The 16,478-nt window shown below is 64.9% G+C and overlaps 1 protein-coding gene and 1 long non-coding RNA gene across 16 annotated transcripts; both read right to left on the reverse strand.

Moving 5' to 3' along the window:
- Positions 1 to 181: 181 nt before the first annotated feature.
- On the reverse strand, positions 182 to 15,120 carry LOC131575107 (collagen alpha-1(III) chain-like). Of its 15 annotated transcripts, none has more exons than XM_058830137.1 (9): positions 12,914 to 12,964; positions 12,247 to 12,269; positions 11,935 to 12,016; positions 9,588 to 9,623; positions 9,445 to 9,474; positions 8,121 to 8,153; positions 6,226 to 6,401; positions 4,900 to 4,946; positions 182 to 340 (listed from the first exon to the last, which is right to left on the reverse strand). In XM_058830137.1, exons 1-9 carry the CDS (start codon positions 12,921 to 12,923, stop codon positions 184 to 186), a joined length of 594 nt encoding a protein of 197 aa, XP_058686120.1. In that variant the 5' UTR covers positions 12,924 to 12,964; the 3' UTR covers positions 182 to 183. The 15 variants fall into 15 exon arrangements, with proteins under 15 accessions (XP_058686120.1, XP_058686121.1, XP_058686118.1 ...); XM_058830138.1 differs by lacking the exon at positions 12,914 to 12,964 and adding an exon at positions 12,638 to 12,668; XM_058830135.1 differs by lacking the exon at positions 12,914 to 12,964 and adding an exon at positions 12,615 to 12,667.
- Positions 582 to 957, reverse strand: LOC131575165 (uncharacterized). Its single transcript, XR_009276724.1, has 3 exons — positions 933 to 957; positions 691 to 748; positions 582 to 637 (listed from the first exon to the last, which is right to left on the reverse strand). It is a non-coding gene; the product is annotated as an uncharacterized LOC131575165 (long non-coding RNA).
- Positions 15,121 to 16,478: the final 1,358 nt, after the last annotated feature.

The raw sequence follows: 16,478 nt of genomic DNA on the forward strand, positions 1-16,478 counted from the left end.
AAATGCCTCCCCCGTGTCTCCAAATGTCCCCTCTGTGTCCCCAAATGTCCCCCCCGTGTCCCCAAATGTCCCCTCGGTGTCCCCAAATGTGCCCAAATGTCCCCCCTGTGTCCCCCCCGTGTCCCCCAGATGTCCCCCGGTGTCCCGCCCCTCCCCCACACCACGGGTGGCTCTGCAGGGATTTTATTGGGGGGACCTTGGGGACATTGTGGGGGAGGGGACACGAGGGGGGGTCCGGCCACCCCCAGGGTCCCCTGGGCGGGGAGGGGACAGCGGGGGTGGCACCGGGGGTGGCACCGGGGAATCCTCGGGGGATCCATCGGGAGCGGCCGCGTCACATCCCTGGGGACAGCGGGGACATTGTCACAGCCCCGGTGGTGTCAGCCGGGATTGTCACCCTGACCTGGCACTGTCACCCCTGTGTCACCCGGAACTGTCACCCAGTGTCACCCTGACCCTGGAATTGTCACCTGGTGTCACCCTGACCTGCCATTGTCACCTGGTGTCACCTGGGATTGTCACCCTGACCCTGCCATTGTCACCTGGTGTCACCCTGACCTGCCATTGTCACCTGGTGTCACCTGGGATTGTCACCCTGACCTGCCACTGTCACCCCTGTGTCACCCAGAATTGTCACCTGGTGTCACCCTGACTTGGCATTATCACCGCTGTGTCACCTGGAATTGTCACCCGGTGTCACCCTGACCTGCCATTGTCACCTGGTGTCACCCGGGATTGTCACCCTGACCTGCCATTGTCACCCAGTGTCACCCTGACCTGGCATTGTCACCTGGTGTCACCCGGGATTGTCACCCTGACCTGCCATTGTCACCCAGTGTCACCCTGACCTGGCATTGTCACCTGGTGTCACCCGGGATTGTCACCCTGACCTGCCATTGTCACCCAGTGTCACCCGGGATTGTCACCCTGACCCTGCCATTATCACCCTGTGTCACCCCTGTCCCCTCCCCAGTGTCACCCTGTCCCCCTCCCCCCCCCCGGTGTCACCCCTGTCCCTTGGCCACCCCATGTCACCCCTTCTGATGTCAGCCGGTGTCACCTCTGTTCCCACCGCGGTGTCACCCCTGTCACCCCCCCAGTGTCACCCCCCGGTGTCACCCCCCGGTGTCACCCCCCTGGTGTCACCCCTGTCCCCTTGGCCACCCTGTGTCACCCCTCCCGATGTCACCCGGTGTCACCTCTGTCCCCTCCCCAGTGTCACCCCTGTCACCCCCTGGTGTCACCTCTGTCACCCCCCGGTGTCACCCCTGTCCCCTTGGCCACCCCGTGTCACCCCTTCCAATGTCACCCGGTGTCACCTCTGTCCCCACCCCGGTGTCACCCCTGGTGTCACCTCTGTCACCCCCTGGTGTCACCTCTGTCACCCCCTGGTGTCACCCCTGTCCCTTGGCCACCCCGTGTCACCCCTCTTGATGTCACCTGGTGTCACCCCTGTCCCCTCCCCAGTGTCACCCCCCGGTGTCACCCCCCAGTGTCACCCCCCGGTGTCACCCCCCAGTGTCACCCCTGTCCCCTCACCCAGGGTCTCCTCAGGCTCCGGCCCTGGGGACAGGGACAGGGGACAGGGGACAGGGGACAGGGACAGGGACAGGGGACAGGGGACAGGGGACAGGGGACAGGGGACAGGGACAGGGGACAGGGGACAGGGGACAGGGACAGGGGACAGGGGACAGGGACAGGGACAGGGGACAGGGGACAGGGGACAGGGACAGGGGACAGGGACAGGGACAGGGGACAGGGGACAGGGACAGGGGACAGGGACAGGGGACAGGGGACAGGGGACAGGGGACAGGGACAGGGGACAGGGGACAGGGGACAGGGGACAGGGACAGGGGACAGGGACAGGGGACAGGGGACAGGGGACAGGGACAGGGGACAGGGGACAGGGACGAGGGGTTAAGGACAGGGGACAGGGACAGGGGACAGGGACAGGGGACAGGGGACAGGGACAGGGACAGGGGACAGGGACAGGGGGGCTGGGCTGGCACTGGAACCCAAAAATGGGACCCCAAAACCGACCCCAAAATGAGACCCCAAAAATGAGACCCCCAAAAACCAACTGGGACCCCAAAAACCGACCCCAAAAACCGACCGGGACCCCCCAAAACCCACCCCAAAAATGGGACCCCAAAACCCACCAGGACCCCAAAACCGACCCTAAAATAAGACCCCAAAAATGGGACCCCAAAAAACAACCGGGACCCCAAAAACCGACTGGGACCCCCAAAACTGACCCCAAAATGAGACCCCAAAAACCAACCGGGACCCCCCAAAACCCACCCCAAAAATGGGACCCCAAAAATGGGACCCCCAAAACCGACCCCAAAATGAGACCCCAAAAATGAGACCCCCAAAAACCGACTGGGACCCCAAAACCCACCCCAAAATGGGACCCCAAAACCCACCGGGACCCCCCCCAAAACCAACCCCAAAATGAGACCCCAAAAATGGGACCCTCAAAACTGACCAGGACCCCCCAAAACTGACCCCAAAAGCCAATTGGGACCCCCAAAAATGGGACCTCAAAACCGACCGGGACCCCCAAAACCCACCCCAAAAATGGGACCCCCAAAATGGGACCTCAAAACCGACCGGGACCCCCAAAACCCACCCCAAAAATGGGACCCCCAAAACCAACCGGGACCCCCAAAACTCACCCCAAAATGAGACCCCAAAAACCAACCGGGACCCCCCAAAACCCACCCCAAAAATGGGACCCCCAAAAATGGGACCCCAAAAATGGGACCCCCAAAACCGACCCCAAAATGAGACCCCAAAAATGAGACCCCCAAAAACCGACCGGGACCCAAAACCCAACTGGGACCCCCAAAAACCGACCCCAAAATGGGACCCCAAAAACCAACTGGGACCCCCAAAAATGGGACCTCAAAATCCAACCGGGACCCCAAAACTCACCCCAAAAACCGACCGGGACCCCTAAAACCAACCCCAAAAATGGGAACCCCAAAACCAACCGGGACCCCCAAAACTCACCCCAAAATGAGACCCCAAAAACCAACCGGGACCCCCCAAAACCCACCCCAAAAATGGGACCCCCAAAAATGGGACCCCAAAAATGGGACCCCCAAAACCGACCCCAAAAAGAGACCCCAAAAATGAGACCCCCAAAAACCGACCGGGACCCAAAACCCAACTGGGACCCCCAAAAACCGACCCCAAAATGGGACCCCAAAAACCAACTGGGACCCCCAAAAATGGGACCTCAAAATCCAACCGGGACCCCAAAACTCACCCCAAAAACCGACCGGGACCCCTAAAACCAACCCCAAAAATGGGACCCCCAAAACCAACCGGGACCCCCAAAACTCACCCCAAAATGAGACCCCAAAAACCAACTGGGACCCCCCAAAACCCACCCCAAAAATGGGACCCCAAAAATGAGACCCCAAAAACCCACCCCAAAATGGGACCCCAAAAATGAGACCCCAAAAATGAGACCCCCAAAAACCGACCGGGACCCCAAAACCAACCCCAAAAATGAGACCCCCAAAACCCACTGGGACCCCCCCAAAACCAACCCCAAAATGAGACCCCAAAAATGGGACCCTCAAAACCAACCGGGACTCCCCAAAACTGACCCCAAAAGCCAATTGGGACCCCCAAAAATGGGACCCTCAAAACCAACCGGGACCCCAAAAACCGACCGGGACCCCCCAAAACTGACCCCAAAAGCCAATCGGGACCCCCAAAAATGGGACCTCAAAACCGACCGGGACCCCCAAAACCCACTGGGACCCCAAAAATGAGACCTCAAAACCGACCAAGACCCAAAACCGACCAGGACCCCAAAATCCAACTGAGACCCCAAAACTCACCCCAAAAACCGACCGGGACCTCAAAACCAACCCCAAAAACCGACCGGGACCCCCCAAAACCCACCCCAAAAATGGGACCCCGAAAACCCACCAGGACCCCAAAACCGACCCTAAAATAAGACCCCAAAAATGGGACCCCAAAAAACAACCGGGACCCCCAAAACTGACCCCAAAAATGGGACCCCAAAAACCGACCCCAAAACCAACCGGGACCCCAAAACCGACCGGGACCCCTAAAACCAACCCCAAAAATGGGACCCCAAAAATGAGACCCCAAAAACCAACCAGGACCCCAAAACCCAACTGGGACCCCCAAAAACCGACCCCAAAATGGGACCCCAAAAACCAACTGGGACCCCCAAAAATGGGACGCCAAAATCCAACCGGGACCCCAAAACTCACCCCAAAAACCGACCGGGACCCCTAAAACCAACCCCAAAAATGGGACCAAAACCAACCGGGACCCCCAAAACTCACCCCAAAATGAGACCCCAAAAACCAACCGGGACCCCCCAAAACCCACCCCAAAAATGGGACCCCAAAAATGGGACCCCAAAAATGGGACCCCAAAAACCGACCGGGACCCCAAAACCAACCCCAAAAATGGGACCCCCAAAACCCACCCCAAAATGAGACCCCAAAAATGGGACCCCAAAAACCCGAACCCAAAATGAAAGCGGGACCCCCAAAAACCAACCCTGGGATTTGGGTCTGGGGGATTTGGGACTCCCCGGGATTTGGGTCTGGGGGCTCTGGGACCCCCCGGGATTTGGGGATTTGGGTCTGGGGGATTTGGGGAACCCCCCCGGATTTGGGTCTGGGGGATTTGGGGGACTCCTGGGATTTGGGTCTGGGGGATTTGGGACCCCCAGGGTGGGGATTTGGGTCTGGGGGATTTGGGGGACCCCCCGGGATTTGGGTCTGGGGGATTTGGGGACCCCCGGGATTTGGGTCTGGGGGATTTGGGACCCCCAGGGTGGGGATTTGGGTCTGGGGGATTTGGGGACCCCCCAGGATTTGGGGATTTGGGTCTGGGGTCTCACCCCTCCTCAGACTCGCTGGACTGGGAGGGGCCATCGGGGAAGGGACCTGGGGGGGGGGAAGGGACATTGAGGGGACCCCTGAGACCCCTCCCCAAAACATTGGAGACCCCTCCCCACCCCCAGGGACCCCTCCCCAACACCTCCAGAGACCCCTCCCCAAAACATTGGAGACCCCTCCCCACCCCCAGGGACCCCCAGAGACCCCTCCCCAACACCTCCAGAGACCCCTCCCCACCCCCAGGGACCCCTCCCCAAAACATTGGAGACCCCTCCCCCCTCCCCAGGACCCCTCCCCACCCCCCGAGACCCCCCAGCCCCCCACCAGCGCCCCTCCCCACCCCCAGGACCCCTCCCCACCACCCCCGGGACCCCCAGCCCCCCCCCCAGGACCCCTCCCCTCCATTCCCGGACCCCTTCCCACCCTCCCAGCGCCCCCTCCCCACCCCCAGCCCCCCCAGCCCCCCCCGGACCCCTCCCCACCCCCAGACCCCTCCCCACCCCCAGGGACCCCCAGGACCCCTCCCCACCCCCAAACACTCCCCACCATTCCCAGCCCCACCCCCCAGCGCCCCCTCCCCACCCCCAGACCCCTCCCCAGGACCCCTCCCCACCCCCAGGGACCCCCAGGACCCCTCCCCAGCGCCCCCTCCCCACCATTCCCAGCCCCCTCCCCACCCCCAGGACCCCTCCCCACCCCGAGACCCCCAGCCCCCCCCCCAGCGCCCCCTCCCCACTCCCAGAGAACCCCAGACCCCTCCCCACCATTCCCAGCCCCCTCCCCACCCCCAGGGACCCCCAGGACCCCTCCCCACCCCCAAACACTCCCCACCATTCCCAGCCCCACCCCCCAGCGCCCCCTCCCCACCCCCAGACCCCTCCCCAGCGCCCCCTCCCCACCCCCAGCGCCCCCTCCCCACCATTCCCAGCCCCCTCCCCACCCCCAGGGACCCCCAGGACCCCTCCCCACCCCCAGACCCCTCCCCAGGACCCCCCAGGACCCCTCCCCACCATTCCCAGCCCCCTCCCCACCCCCAGGACCCCTCCCCTCCATTCCCAGCCTCCTCCCCACCCCCAGGACCCCTCCCCACCATTCCCAGCCCCCTCCCCACCCCCAGGATCCCTCCCCTCCATTCCCAGCCCCCTCCCCACCCCCAGCCCCCCCGGACCCCTCCCCACTATTCCCAGCCCCCTCCCCACCCCCAGGGACCCCCAGGGACCCCTCCCCACCCCAGACCCCTCCCCAGCCCCCCCAGGACCCCTCCCCACAATTCCCAGCCCCCTCCCCACCCCCAGCCCCCCCCGGACCCCTCCCCTCCATTCCTCACCTCGGCGCTGCCCCCCCCGGGGGTCGCTGCTCTCGGAGCCGCTCTCGGGGCCGGAGTCTCCCCCCGGGGGGGGGTCCCGGGGGTCCCGGGGGTCCTGGGGGGGTTCCTGGGGGTCCTGGGGGGGTCCCGAGGCTCCGTGGCCACCGGGGACCCCGGGAAGGCCACTGACGTCACAGCTGGGGACAGCGGGGGGGGTCATGGGGGGGCAATTTCTGGGTCCCCGAGCCCATTTTGGGGCCCCCGAGCCCATTTTGGGGTCCCTGTCCCCATTTTTGGGGTCCCCGATTCCATTTTTGGGGTCCCCGATTCCATTTTTGGGGTCCCCGTTCCACATTTTGGGGTCCCTGAGCCCATTTTGGGGGTCCCCGATTCCATTTTTGGGGTCCCCGAGCCCATTTTGGGGTCCCGAGCCCATTTTTGGGGTCCCCGATTCCATTTTTGGGGTCCCCGAGCCAAATTTTGGGGTCCCCGATTCCATTTTTGGGGTCCCTGTCCCCATTTTGGGGTCCCCTCCCCATTTTGGGGGTCCCCGAGCCCATTTTGGGGGTCCCTGTCCCCATTTTTGGGGTCCCCGAGCCCATTTTTGGGGTCCCTGTCCCCATTTTTGGGGTCCCCCTCCCACATTTTGGGGTCCCGATTCCATTTTTGGGGTCCCCGAGCCCAATTTTGGGGTCCCCGATTCCATTTTTGGGGTCCCTGTCCCCATTTTTGGGGTCCCCCTCCCACATTTTGGGGTCCCCGAGCCCATTTTTGGGGTCCCGAGCCCATTTTTGGGGTCCCCCTCCCACATTTTGGGGTCCCCGAACCCATTTTTGGGGTCCCCGATTCCATTTTTGGGGTCCCTGTCCCCATTTTTGGGGTCCCCGAGCCCATTTTTGGGGTCCCTGTCCCCATTTTTGGGGTCCCCGATTCCATTTTTGGGGTCCCGAGCCCATTTTTGGGGTCCCCCTCCCACATTTTGGGGTCCCCGATTCCATTTTTGGGGTCCCCGAGCCCAATTTTGGGGTCCCGAGCCCATTTTTGGGGTCCCCGATTCCATTTTTGGGGTCCCCGATTCCATTTTTGGGGTCCCTGTCCCCATTTTTGGGGTCCCCCTCCCACATTTTGGGGTCCCCTCCCCATTTTGGGGTCCCCGATTCCATTTTTGGGGTCCCTGTCCCCATTTTGGGGTCCCCGATTCCATTTTTGGGGTCCGTGAGCCCATTTTGGGGTCCCCCTCCCACATTTTGGGGTCCCCGAGCCCATTTTTGGGGTCCCTGTCCCCATTTTTGGGGTCCCTGAGCCCAATTTTGGGGTCCCGAGCCCATTTTTGGGGACCCCGATTCCATTTTTGGGGTCCCCGATCCATTTTTGGGGTCCCTGTCCCCATTTTTGGGGTCCCCGAGCCCATTTTGGGGTCCCCGATTCCATTTTTGGGGTCCCTGTCCCCATTTTTGGGGTCCCCGAGCCCATTTTTGGGGTCCCTGTCCCCATTTTTGGGGTCCCCGATCCCATTTTTGGGGTCCCTGTCCCCATTTTTGGGGTCCCCCTCCCACATTTTGGGGTCCCCGAGCCCAATTTTGGGGTCCCTGTCCCCATTTTTGGGGTCCCTGAGCCAAATTTTGGGGTCCCCGATTCCATTTTTGGGGTCCCTGTCCCCATTTTTGGGGTCCCCGATTCCATTTTTGGGGTCCCGAGCCCATTTTTGGGGTCCCCCTCCCACATTTTGGGGTCCCCGAGCCCATTTTTGGGGTCCCCGAGCCAAATTTTGGGGCCCCCGATTCAAATTTTGGGGCCCCCGATTCCATTTTTGGGGTCCCTGTCCCCAATTTTGGGGTCCCGAGCCCATTTTTGGGGTCCCTGTCCCCATTTTTGGGGTCCCTGTCCCCATTTTTGGGGTCCCCGAGCCCCCCTACCTTTGCCCAGGTGCGCCGAGGTGCTGAGATCACCTGGGGGAGGGGCAGGGGGGAGGGGTCAGGGGGATTTTGGGGGTCCCCGGGGGGGAATTTGGGGGTCCCCGGGAAGATTTTGGGGTTTTGGGGGGTCCCCGGCACAATTTTGGGGGTCACTGGGGGGTTTTGGGGGTCCCAGGTGGATTTGGGGGTTTCCCAAGGGGGTTTTGGTGGTTTTGGGGTCCTGGGGGGATTTGGGGGTCCCCGGGGGGGATTTGGGGTTCCCGGGGGGATTTTGGGGTCCCGGGGGGGATTTGGGGGTGGTTTTGGGGGTCCCAGGGGGATTTGGGGGTCCCCGGGAAGATTTTGGGGTTTTGGGGGTTCCTAGGAAGATTTTGGGGGTCCCTGGAGAGATTTGGGGGTTCCTGGGAAGATTTTGGGGGTTTTGGGGGTTCGCAGGAAGGTTTTGGGGTGTTTTTGGGGTCCCGGGGGGATTTGGGGGTTCCCGGAAGATTTTGGGGTGTTTTTGGGGTTCTGGGGGGATTTGGGGGTCCCTGGGGGGGATTTGGGGGTGTTTTTGGGGTCCCGGGGTGTTTTGGGGTCCCGAGGGCGTTTTGGGGGTTCCCGGAGAAGATTTGGGGGTTCCCGGGAAGATTTTGGGGTGTTTTGGGGTCCCCGGGGAGGATTTTGGGGTCCCTGGGGGGGATTTGGGGGTGTTTTTTGGGTCCCGGGGCATTTTGGGGTCCCAGGGGGATTTGGGGTTCCCGGGGGGATTTGGGGGTCCCTGGGGGGGAATTTGGGGTTCCCGGGAAGATTTTGGGGTCCCAGGTGGGATTTGGGGGTTCCCAGGAAGATTTTGAGGTGTTTATTTTGAGGTGTTTTGGGATCCTGGGGGGAATTTGGGGGGTCCCGGGGAGATTTTGGGGTCCCGGGGGGATTTGGGGGTTCCCAGGAAGGTTTTGGGGGTTCCTGTGGGTTTTTGGGGGTTCCCATGAAGATTTTGGTGTTTTGGGGTCCCGGGGGTGTTTTTGGGGTCCCGGGGAGGATTTGGGGGTTCCTGGGAAGGTTTTGGGGGTGTTTTTGGGGTCCCCGGGGGGGATTTGGGGATTCCTGGAGGATTTTTGGGGGTTCCCGTGAAGGTTTTGGTGTTTTGGGGTCCCCGGGGGGATTTGGGGGTCCCGGGGGGATTTTTGGGGGTTCCTGGAGGATTTTTGGGGGTTCCCGTGAAGGTTTTGGTGTTTTGGGGTCCCCGGGGAGGATTTGGGGATTCCTGGAGGATTTTTGGGGGTTCTCGTGAAGGTTTTGATATTTTGGGGGGGTCCCCACGCCCCTCCCCTCCCCCACTCACTCTCTCCCGACGCCTCCAGCCTGGCGGGCTCTGTGTGGGGGAGGGGACAATGGGGAGGGGGGGTCACCAAAATGTCCCCAAAGGTCCCCAAAACCCCCCCCGGGACCCCTCCCCAAATTCCCCCAGACCCCTCCCCCTTTTACCTGGGCTCTGTCCCGACACCGCCACATCCGGGGGCTCTGCGGGGACACCGAGGTGACACCGAGGGGACACCGAGGGACACCCAGGGGACACTCAGGGACACCCAGGGGACACCGAGGGGACAACCAGGGGACACCCAGGGGACACCCAGGGACACCCAGGGACACCCAGGGACACCGAGGGGACACCCAGGGGACACCCAGGGGACACCCAGGGACACCCAGGGACACCCAGGGACACCGAGGTGACACCGAGGGGACACCCAGGGGACACCCAGGGACACCCAGGGACACCCAGGGACACCGAGGGGACACCCAGGGGACACCCAGGGACATCCAGGGACATCCAGGGACACCGAGGGGACACCCAGGGACATCCAGGGACACCCAGGGGACACCCAGGGACACCCAGGGACACCGAGGTGACACCGAGGGGACACCCAGGGACACCCAGGGACACCCAGGGGACACCCAGGGACACCGAGGGGACATCCAGGGACACCGAGGGGACACCGAGGGGACACCCAGGGACATCCAGGGACACCCAGGGACACCGAGGGACACCCAGGGACACCCAGGGACACCGAGGTGACACCGAGGGGACACCGAGGGACACCCAGGGACACCCAGGGACACCCAGGGACACCGAGGGACACCCAGGGACACCCAGGGACACCCAGGGGACACAGAGGGGACACCCAGGGACACCCAGGGGACACAGAGGGGACACCCAGGGACATCCAGGGACACCCAGGGACACCCAGGGGACACCGAGGGGACACCCAGGGGACACCCAGGGGACACCGAGGGGACACCCAGGGGACACCCAGGGACATCCAGGGACACCCAGGGACACCCAGGGGACACCGAGGGGACACCCAGGGGACACCCAGGGGACACCCAGGGACACCCAGGGACACCCAGGGACACCGAGGGGACACCCAGGGACACCCAGGGACACCCAGGGGACACCCAGGGGACACCGAGGGGACACCCAGGGGACACCCAGGGACACCGAGGGGACACCCAGGGACACCCAGGGGACACCGAGGGGACACCCAGGGACACCCAGGGACACCGAGGGGACACCCAGGGACACCCAGGGATATCCAGGGGACACCCAGGGGACACCCAGGGACACCCAGGGACACCCAGGGACACCGAGGGACATCCAGGGACACCCAGGGACACCGAGGGGACACCCAGGGGACACCCAGGGGACACCCAGGGACACCCAGGGACACCGAGGGGACACCGAGGGACACCCAGGGGGACACCCAGGGGACACCCAGGGACACCCAGGGGACACCCAGGGGACACCTCAGGGGACACCCAGGGACACCCAGGGGACACCGAGGGGACACCGAGGGGACACCGAGGGGACACCCAGGGGACACTCAGGGACACCCAGGGACATCCAGGGACACCCAGGGGACACCGAGGGGACACCCAGGGGACACCCAGGGGACACCCAGGGGACACCCAGGGGACACCCAGGGACACCCAGGGGACACCCAGGGGACACCGAGGGGACACCCAGGGGACACCCAGGGGACACCCAGGGGACACCCAGGGACACCCAGGGACACCCAGGGGACACCCAGGGGACACCCAGGGACACCGAGGTGACACCCAGGGGACACCGAGGGACACCCAGGGGACACCCAGGGGACACCCAGGGGACACCCAGGGACACCGAGGTGACACCCAGGGGACACCGAGGGACACCCAGGGGACACCCAGGGATACTCAGGGACACCCAGGGGACACCCAGGGGACACCGAGGGACACCCAGGGACACCCAGGGGACACCCAGGGGACACCCAGGGGACACCGAGGGGACACCCAGGGACACCCAGGGGACACCCAGGGGACACCGAGGGGATACCCAGGGATACTCAGGGACACCCAGGGACACCCAGGGGACACTCAGGGACACTGAGGGACACCCAGGGGACACCGAGGGACACCCAGGGGACACCGAGGGACATCCAGGGGACACCCAGGGGACACCCAGGGGACACCGAGGGACATCCAGGGGACACCGAGGGACACCCAGGGGACACCCAGGGGCACCCAGGGGCACCCAGGGGACACCCAGGGACACCGAGGGGACAGCCAGGGACACCCAGGGGACACCGAGGGGACACCGAGGGACACCCAGGGACACCCAGGGACACCGAGGGGACACCGAGGGGACACCGAGGGGACACCCAGGGACACCCAGGGGACACTGAGGGGACACCCAGGGGACACCGAGGGACACTCAGGGGACACCCAGGGACATCCAGGGACACCCAGGGACACCCAGGGGACACCGAGGGACACCCCAGACCCCCCCACTCCTCACCTTGAGCCCTCACGGTGGTCGCGAGCAGGAGCGCGACAGCGGCCAGAGCCGGGACCCTGCGGGGACAACCGGGAATTGTCACCTCCCCCCGACGGGCATTGTCACCTCCCCCCGCCGGGAATTGTCACCTCCCCTCATCGGGAATTGTCACCTCCCCCCGCCGGGAATTGTCACCTCCCCACATCGGGAATTGTCACCTCCCCTCATCGGGAATTGTCACCTCCCCCCGCCGGGAATTGTCACCTCCCCCCATCGGGAATTGTCACCTCCCCTCATCGGGAATTGTCACCTCCCCTCGCCGGGAATTGTCACCTCCCCCCATCGGGAATTGTCACCTCCCCCCGCCGGGAATTGTCACCTCCCCCCATCGGGAATTGTCACCTCCCCTCATCGGGAATTGTCACCTCCCCTCATCGGGCATTGTCACCTCCCCACATCGGGAATTGTCACCTCCCCACATCGGGAATTGTCACCTCCCCTCCGGGCATTGTCACCTCCCCTCATCGGGCATTGTCACCTCCCCTCGCCGGGCATTGTCACCTCCCCTCATCGGGAATTGTCACCTCCCCTCATCGGGAATTGTCACCTCCCCTCATCGGGAATTGTCACCTCCCCCCTCATCGGGAATTGTCACCTCCCCTCATCGGGAATTGTCACCTCCCCCCGCCGGGCATTGTCACCTCCCCACATCGGGCATTGTCACCTCCCCTCATCGGGCATTGTCACCTCCCCCCGCCGGGAATTGTCACCTCCCCTCATCGGGCATTGTCACCTCCCCACATCGGGAATTGTCACCTCCCCCCACCGGGAATTGTCACCTCCCCTCATCGGGAATTGTCACCTCCCCTCATCGGGAATTGTCACCTCCCCTCATCGGGCATTGTCACCTCCCCCCGCCGGGAATTGTCACCTCCCCCCGCCGGGCATTGTCACCTCCCCCCGCCGGGAATTGTCACCTCCCCCCGCCGGGAATTGTCACCTCCCCACATCGGGAATTGTCACCTCCCCCCATCGGGAATTGTCACCTCCCCCCTCATCGGGAATTGTCACCTCCCCTCATCGGGAATTGTCACCTCCCCACATCGGGAATTGTCACCTCCCCCCATCGGGAATTGTCACCTCCCCCCTCATCGGGAATTGTCACCTCCCCACATCGGGAATTGTCACCTCCCCACATCGGGAATTGTCACCTCCCCTCATCGGGAATTGTCACCTCCCCACATCGGGCATTGTCACCTCCCTTCCCCTCCCCCAAAACCTCCCGCGGGACACCCCGAGACCCCCGGGTTGGGACCCCCGGGTCCCCTCTGTGTCCCCTCCCCCCCCTCTGTCACCTCTGTCCCCTCCGGGTCCCCTCTGTGTCCCCTCCCCCCCCTCTGTCACCTCTGTCCCCTCCGGGTCCCCTCTGTGTCCCCTCCCCCCCCTCTGTCACCTCTGTCCCCTCCGGGTCCCCTCTGTGTCCCCTCCCCCCCCTCTGTCACCTCTGTCCCCTCCGGGTCCCCTCTGTGTCCCCTCCCCCCCCCTCTGTCACCTCTGTCCCCTCCGGGTCCCCTCTGTGTCCCCTCCCCCCCCTCTGTCACCTCTGTCCCCTCCGGGTCCCCTCTGTGTCCCCCCCCTGTCCCCTCCGGGTCCCTTCTGTCCTCCCCCCTCCGTGTCACCTCTGTCCCCCCGCTCTGTCCTGGGGGTCCCCTCTGTGTCCCCCCCCGTGTCCCCCCCTCTGTCCCCTCCATCCCCATTGTCCCCTCCGTGTCCCCCCCTCTGTCCCCTCCCCTGTCCCCTCCATCCCTCCGTGTCCCCTCCGTGTCCCCCCTCTGTCCCCTCCCGTGTCCCCGCTGTCCCCTCCATCCCTCCGTGTCCCCTCCGTGTCCCCCCATCGCTGTCACCTCTCTCCGTGTCCCATCCCTGTCCCTCCCCATTGTCCCCATCCCTGTCCCCTCTGTCACCCCCCCGTCTCTGTGTCCCCATCCCTGTCCCGTGTCCCCCCATCCCGTGTCACCTCCTGTGTCATCCCCCATTGTCCCCATCCCTGTCCCCTCTGTCACCTCCCCGTCTCTGTGTCCCCATCCCTGTCCCGTGTGTCGCTGTCACCTGCTCTGTCCCCCGCCGTGTCCCATCCCTGTCCCTGTCCCCCGTGTCCCCCCCGTCACCATCCCGTGTCCCCCGTGTCCCCTCTGTCACCTGCTCTGTCCCCGCCGTGTCCCCCCTCTGTCCCCACCGTGTCCCATCCCTGTGTCCCCTGCCGTGTCCCATCTCTGTCCCTGTCCCTGTGTCCCCCCGTGTCCCCATCCCTGTCCCCTGTGTCCCCCCTGTGTCCCCTGCCGTGTCCCATCCCTGTCCCCATCCCTGTCCCTGTCCCCTGTCCCCATTGTCCCCCGCCGTGTCCCCATCCCTGTCCCCATCCCTGTCCCTGTCCCCTGTCCCCATTGTCACCTGCCGTGTCCCCATCCCTGTCCCCATCCCTGTGTCCCCCCCGTGTCCCCCCCGTGTCCCCATCCCGTGTCCCCCGTGTCCCCTCTGTCATCTGCCGTGTCCCTCTCCGTGTCCCATCCCTGTCCCCTGTCCCCATCCCTGTCCCCTGTCCCCATTGTCACCTGCTCCCGTGTCCCATCCCTGTCCCTGTCCCCCTGTCCCCATTGTCACCTGCTCCCGTGTCCCTCTCCGTGTCCCATCCCTGTCCCTGTCCCCCGTGTCCCCATTGTCACCTGTGTCCCTGTCCGTGTCCCATCCCTGTCCCTGTCCCCATTGTCACCTGTGTCCCTGTCCCTGTCCCTGTCCCCATTGTCACCTGTGTCCCTCTCCGTGTCCCATCCCTGTCCCCGTGTCCCCATTGTCACCTGCTCCCGTGTCCCTGTCCCGTGTCCCCTGTCCCCCGTGTCCCCATTGTCACCTGTGTCCCTCTCCGTGTCCCATCCCTGTCCCTGTCCCCCGTGTCCCCATTGTCACCTGTGTCCCTCTCCGTGTCCCATCCCTGTCCCTGTCCCCCGTGTCCCCATTGTCACCTGTGTCCCTCTCCGTGTCCCATCTCGCTCTCTCCGGGGCTCTGCGGGTCCCGCTCGCTTTTAGCGGCGGCTCCCGGGGAGGGGCCGGTGGCGCGGGGCCAACCAATCCCGGACCGGGACCGCCCCCGAACCGGACCCGAACCGGAACCGGAACCGGACCGGGACCGGCCAACCAATCCCGGACCGGAACCGGCCAACCAATCCCGGACCGGGACCGCCCCCGAACCGGACCCGAACCGGAACCGGAACCGGACCGGAACCGGCCAACCAATCCCGGACCGGGACCGCCCCCGAACCGGACCCGAACCGGAACCGGAACCGGACCGGAACCGGCCAACCAATCCCGGACCGGAACCGGAACCGGCCAACCAATCCTGGAGCGGGACGGAACCGAACCCGAACCGGAACCGGACCGGAACCGGCCAACCAATCCTGGACCGGGAGCGCAAGCGGAACCGAACCGAACCGGAACCGGGATGGGACTGCACCGGGCCGGGATGGAACCGGGACTGCATTAAAACCGCACCGGAACCGGAACCGGGACCGGAACCGCACCGGGACCGCACCGGGGCTGCGGGATCGGAACTGGCACCGTGCCGGGACCGGGACAGAACCGGGACCGCATTAAAACCGCACCGGAACCGGGATGGAACCGGGACCGCATTAAAACCGCACCGGAACCGCACCGGAACCGGGATCCGACCGGGACGGGACCGGGTGGAACAGGGATGGGACCGGGACGGAACCGGGACAGAACCGGGATGGGACCGGGGTGGGACCGGGACAGAACCGGCACTGCGGGCATTGGCACCGCACCGGAACCGGAACCGGGACTGGAACCGCACCGGAACCGCACCGGGACTGCGGGATCGGAGCTGGCACCGTGCCGGGACCGGGACAGAACCGGGACCGCATTAAAACCGCACCGGAACCGGGATGGAACCGGGACGGGAGCGGGTGGAACAGGGGTGGGACCGGGACGGAACCGGGGTGGGACCGGGACAGAACCGGCACTGCGGGCATTGGCACCGCTCCGGGACCGCACCGGAACCGGGACCGCACCGGAACCGCACCGGGACCGCACCGGGGCTGCGGGATTGGAACTGGCACCGTGCCGGGACCGGGGCAGAACCGGGACCGCATTAAAACCGCACCGGAACCGCACCGGAACCGGGATCCGACCGGGACGGGACCGGGTGGAACAGGGATGGGACCGGGACGGAACCGGGACAGAACCGGGATGGGACCGGGGTGGAACCGGGACAGAACCGGCACTGCGGGCATTGGCACCGCTCCGGGACCGCACCGGAACCGGAACCGGGACTGGAACCGCACCGGAACCGCACCGGGACTGCGGTGTCGGAACTGGCACCGTGCCGGGACCGGGACAGAACCGGGACTGCATTAAAACCGCACCGGAACCGGGATAGAACCGGGACGGGAGCGGGTGGAACAGGGGTGGGACCGGGACGGAACCGGGGTGGGACCGGGACAGAACCGGCACTGCGGGCATTGGCACCGCTCCGGAACCGGGACCGGAACCGC

Source organism: Poecile atricapillus, chromosome 2, assembly GCF_030490865.1.
Source record: "Poecile atricapillus isolate bPoeAtr1 chromosome 2, bPoeAtr1.hap1, whole genome shotgun sequence".
Classification (NCBI taxonomy): domain Eukaryota; kingdom Metazoa; phylum Chordata; class Aves; order Passeriformes; family Paridae; genus Poecile; species Poecile atricapillus.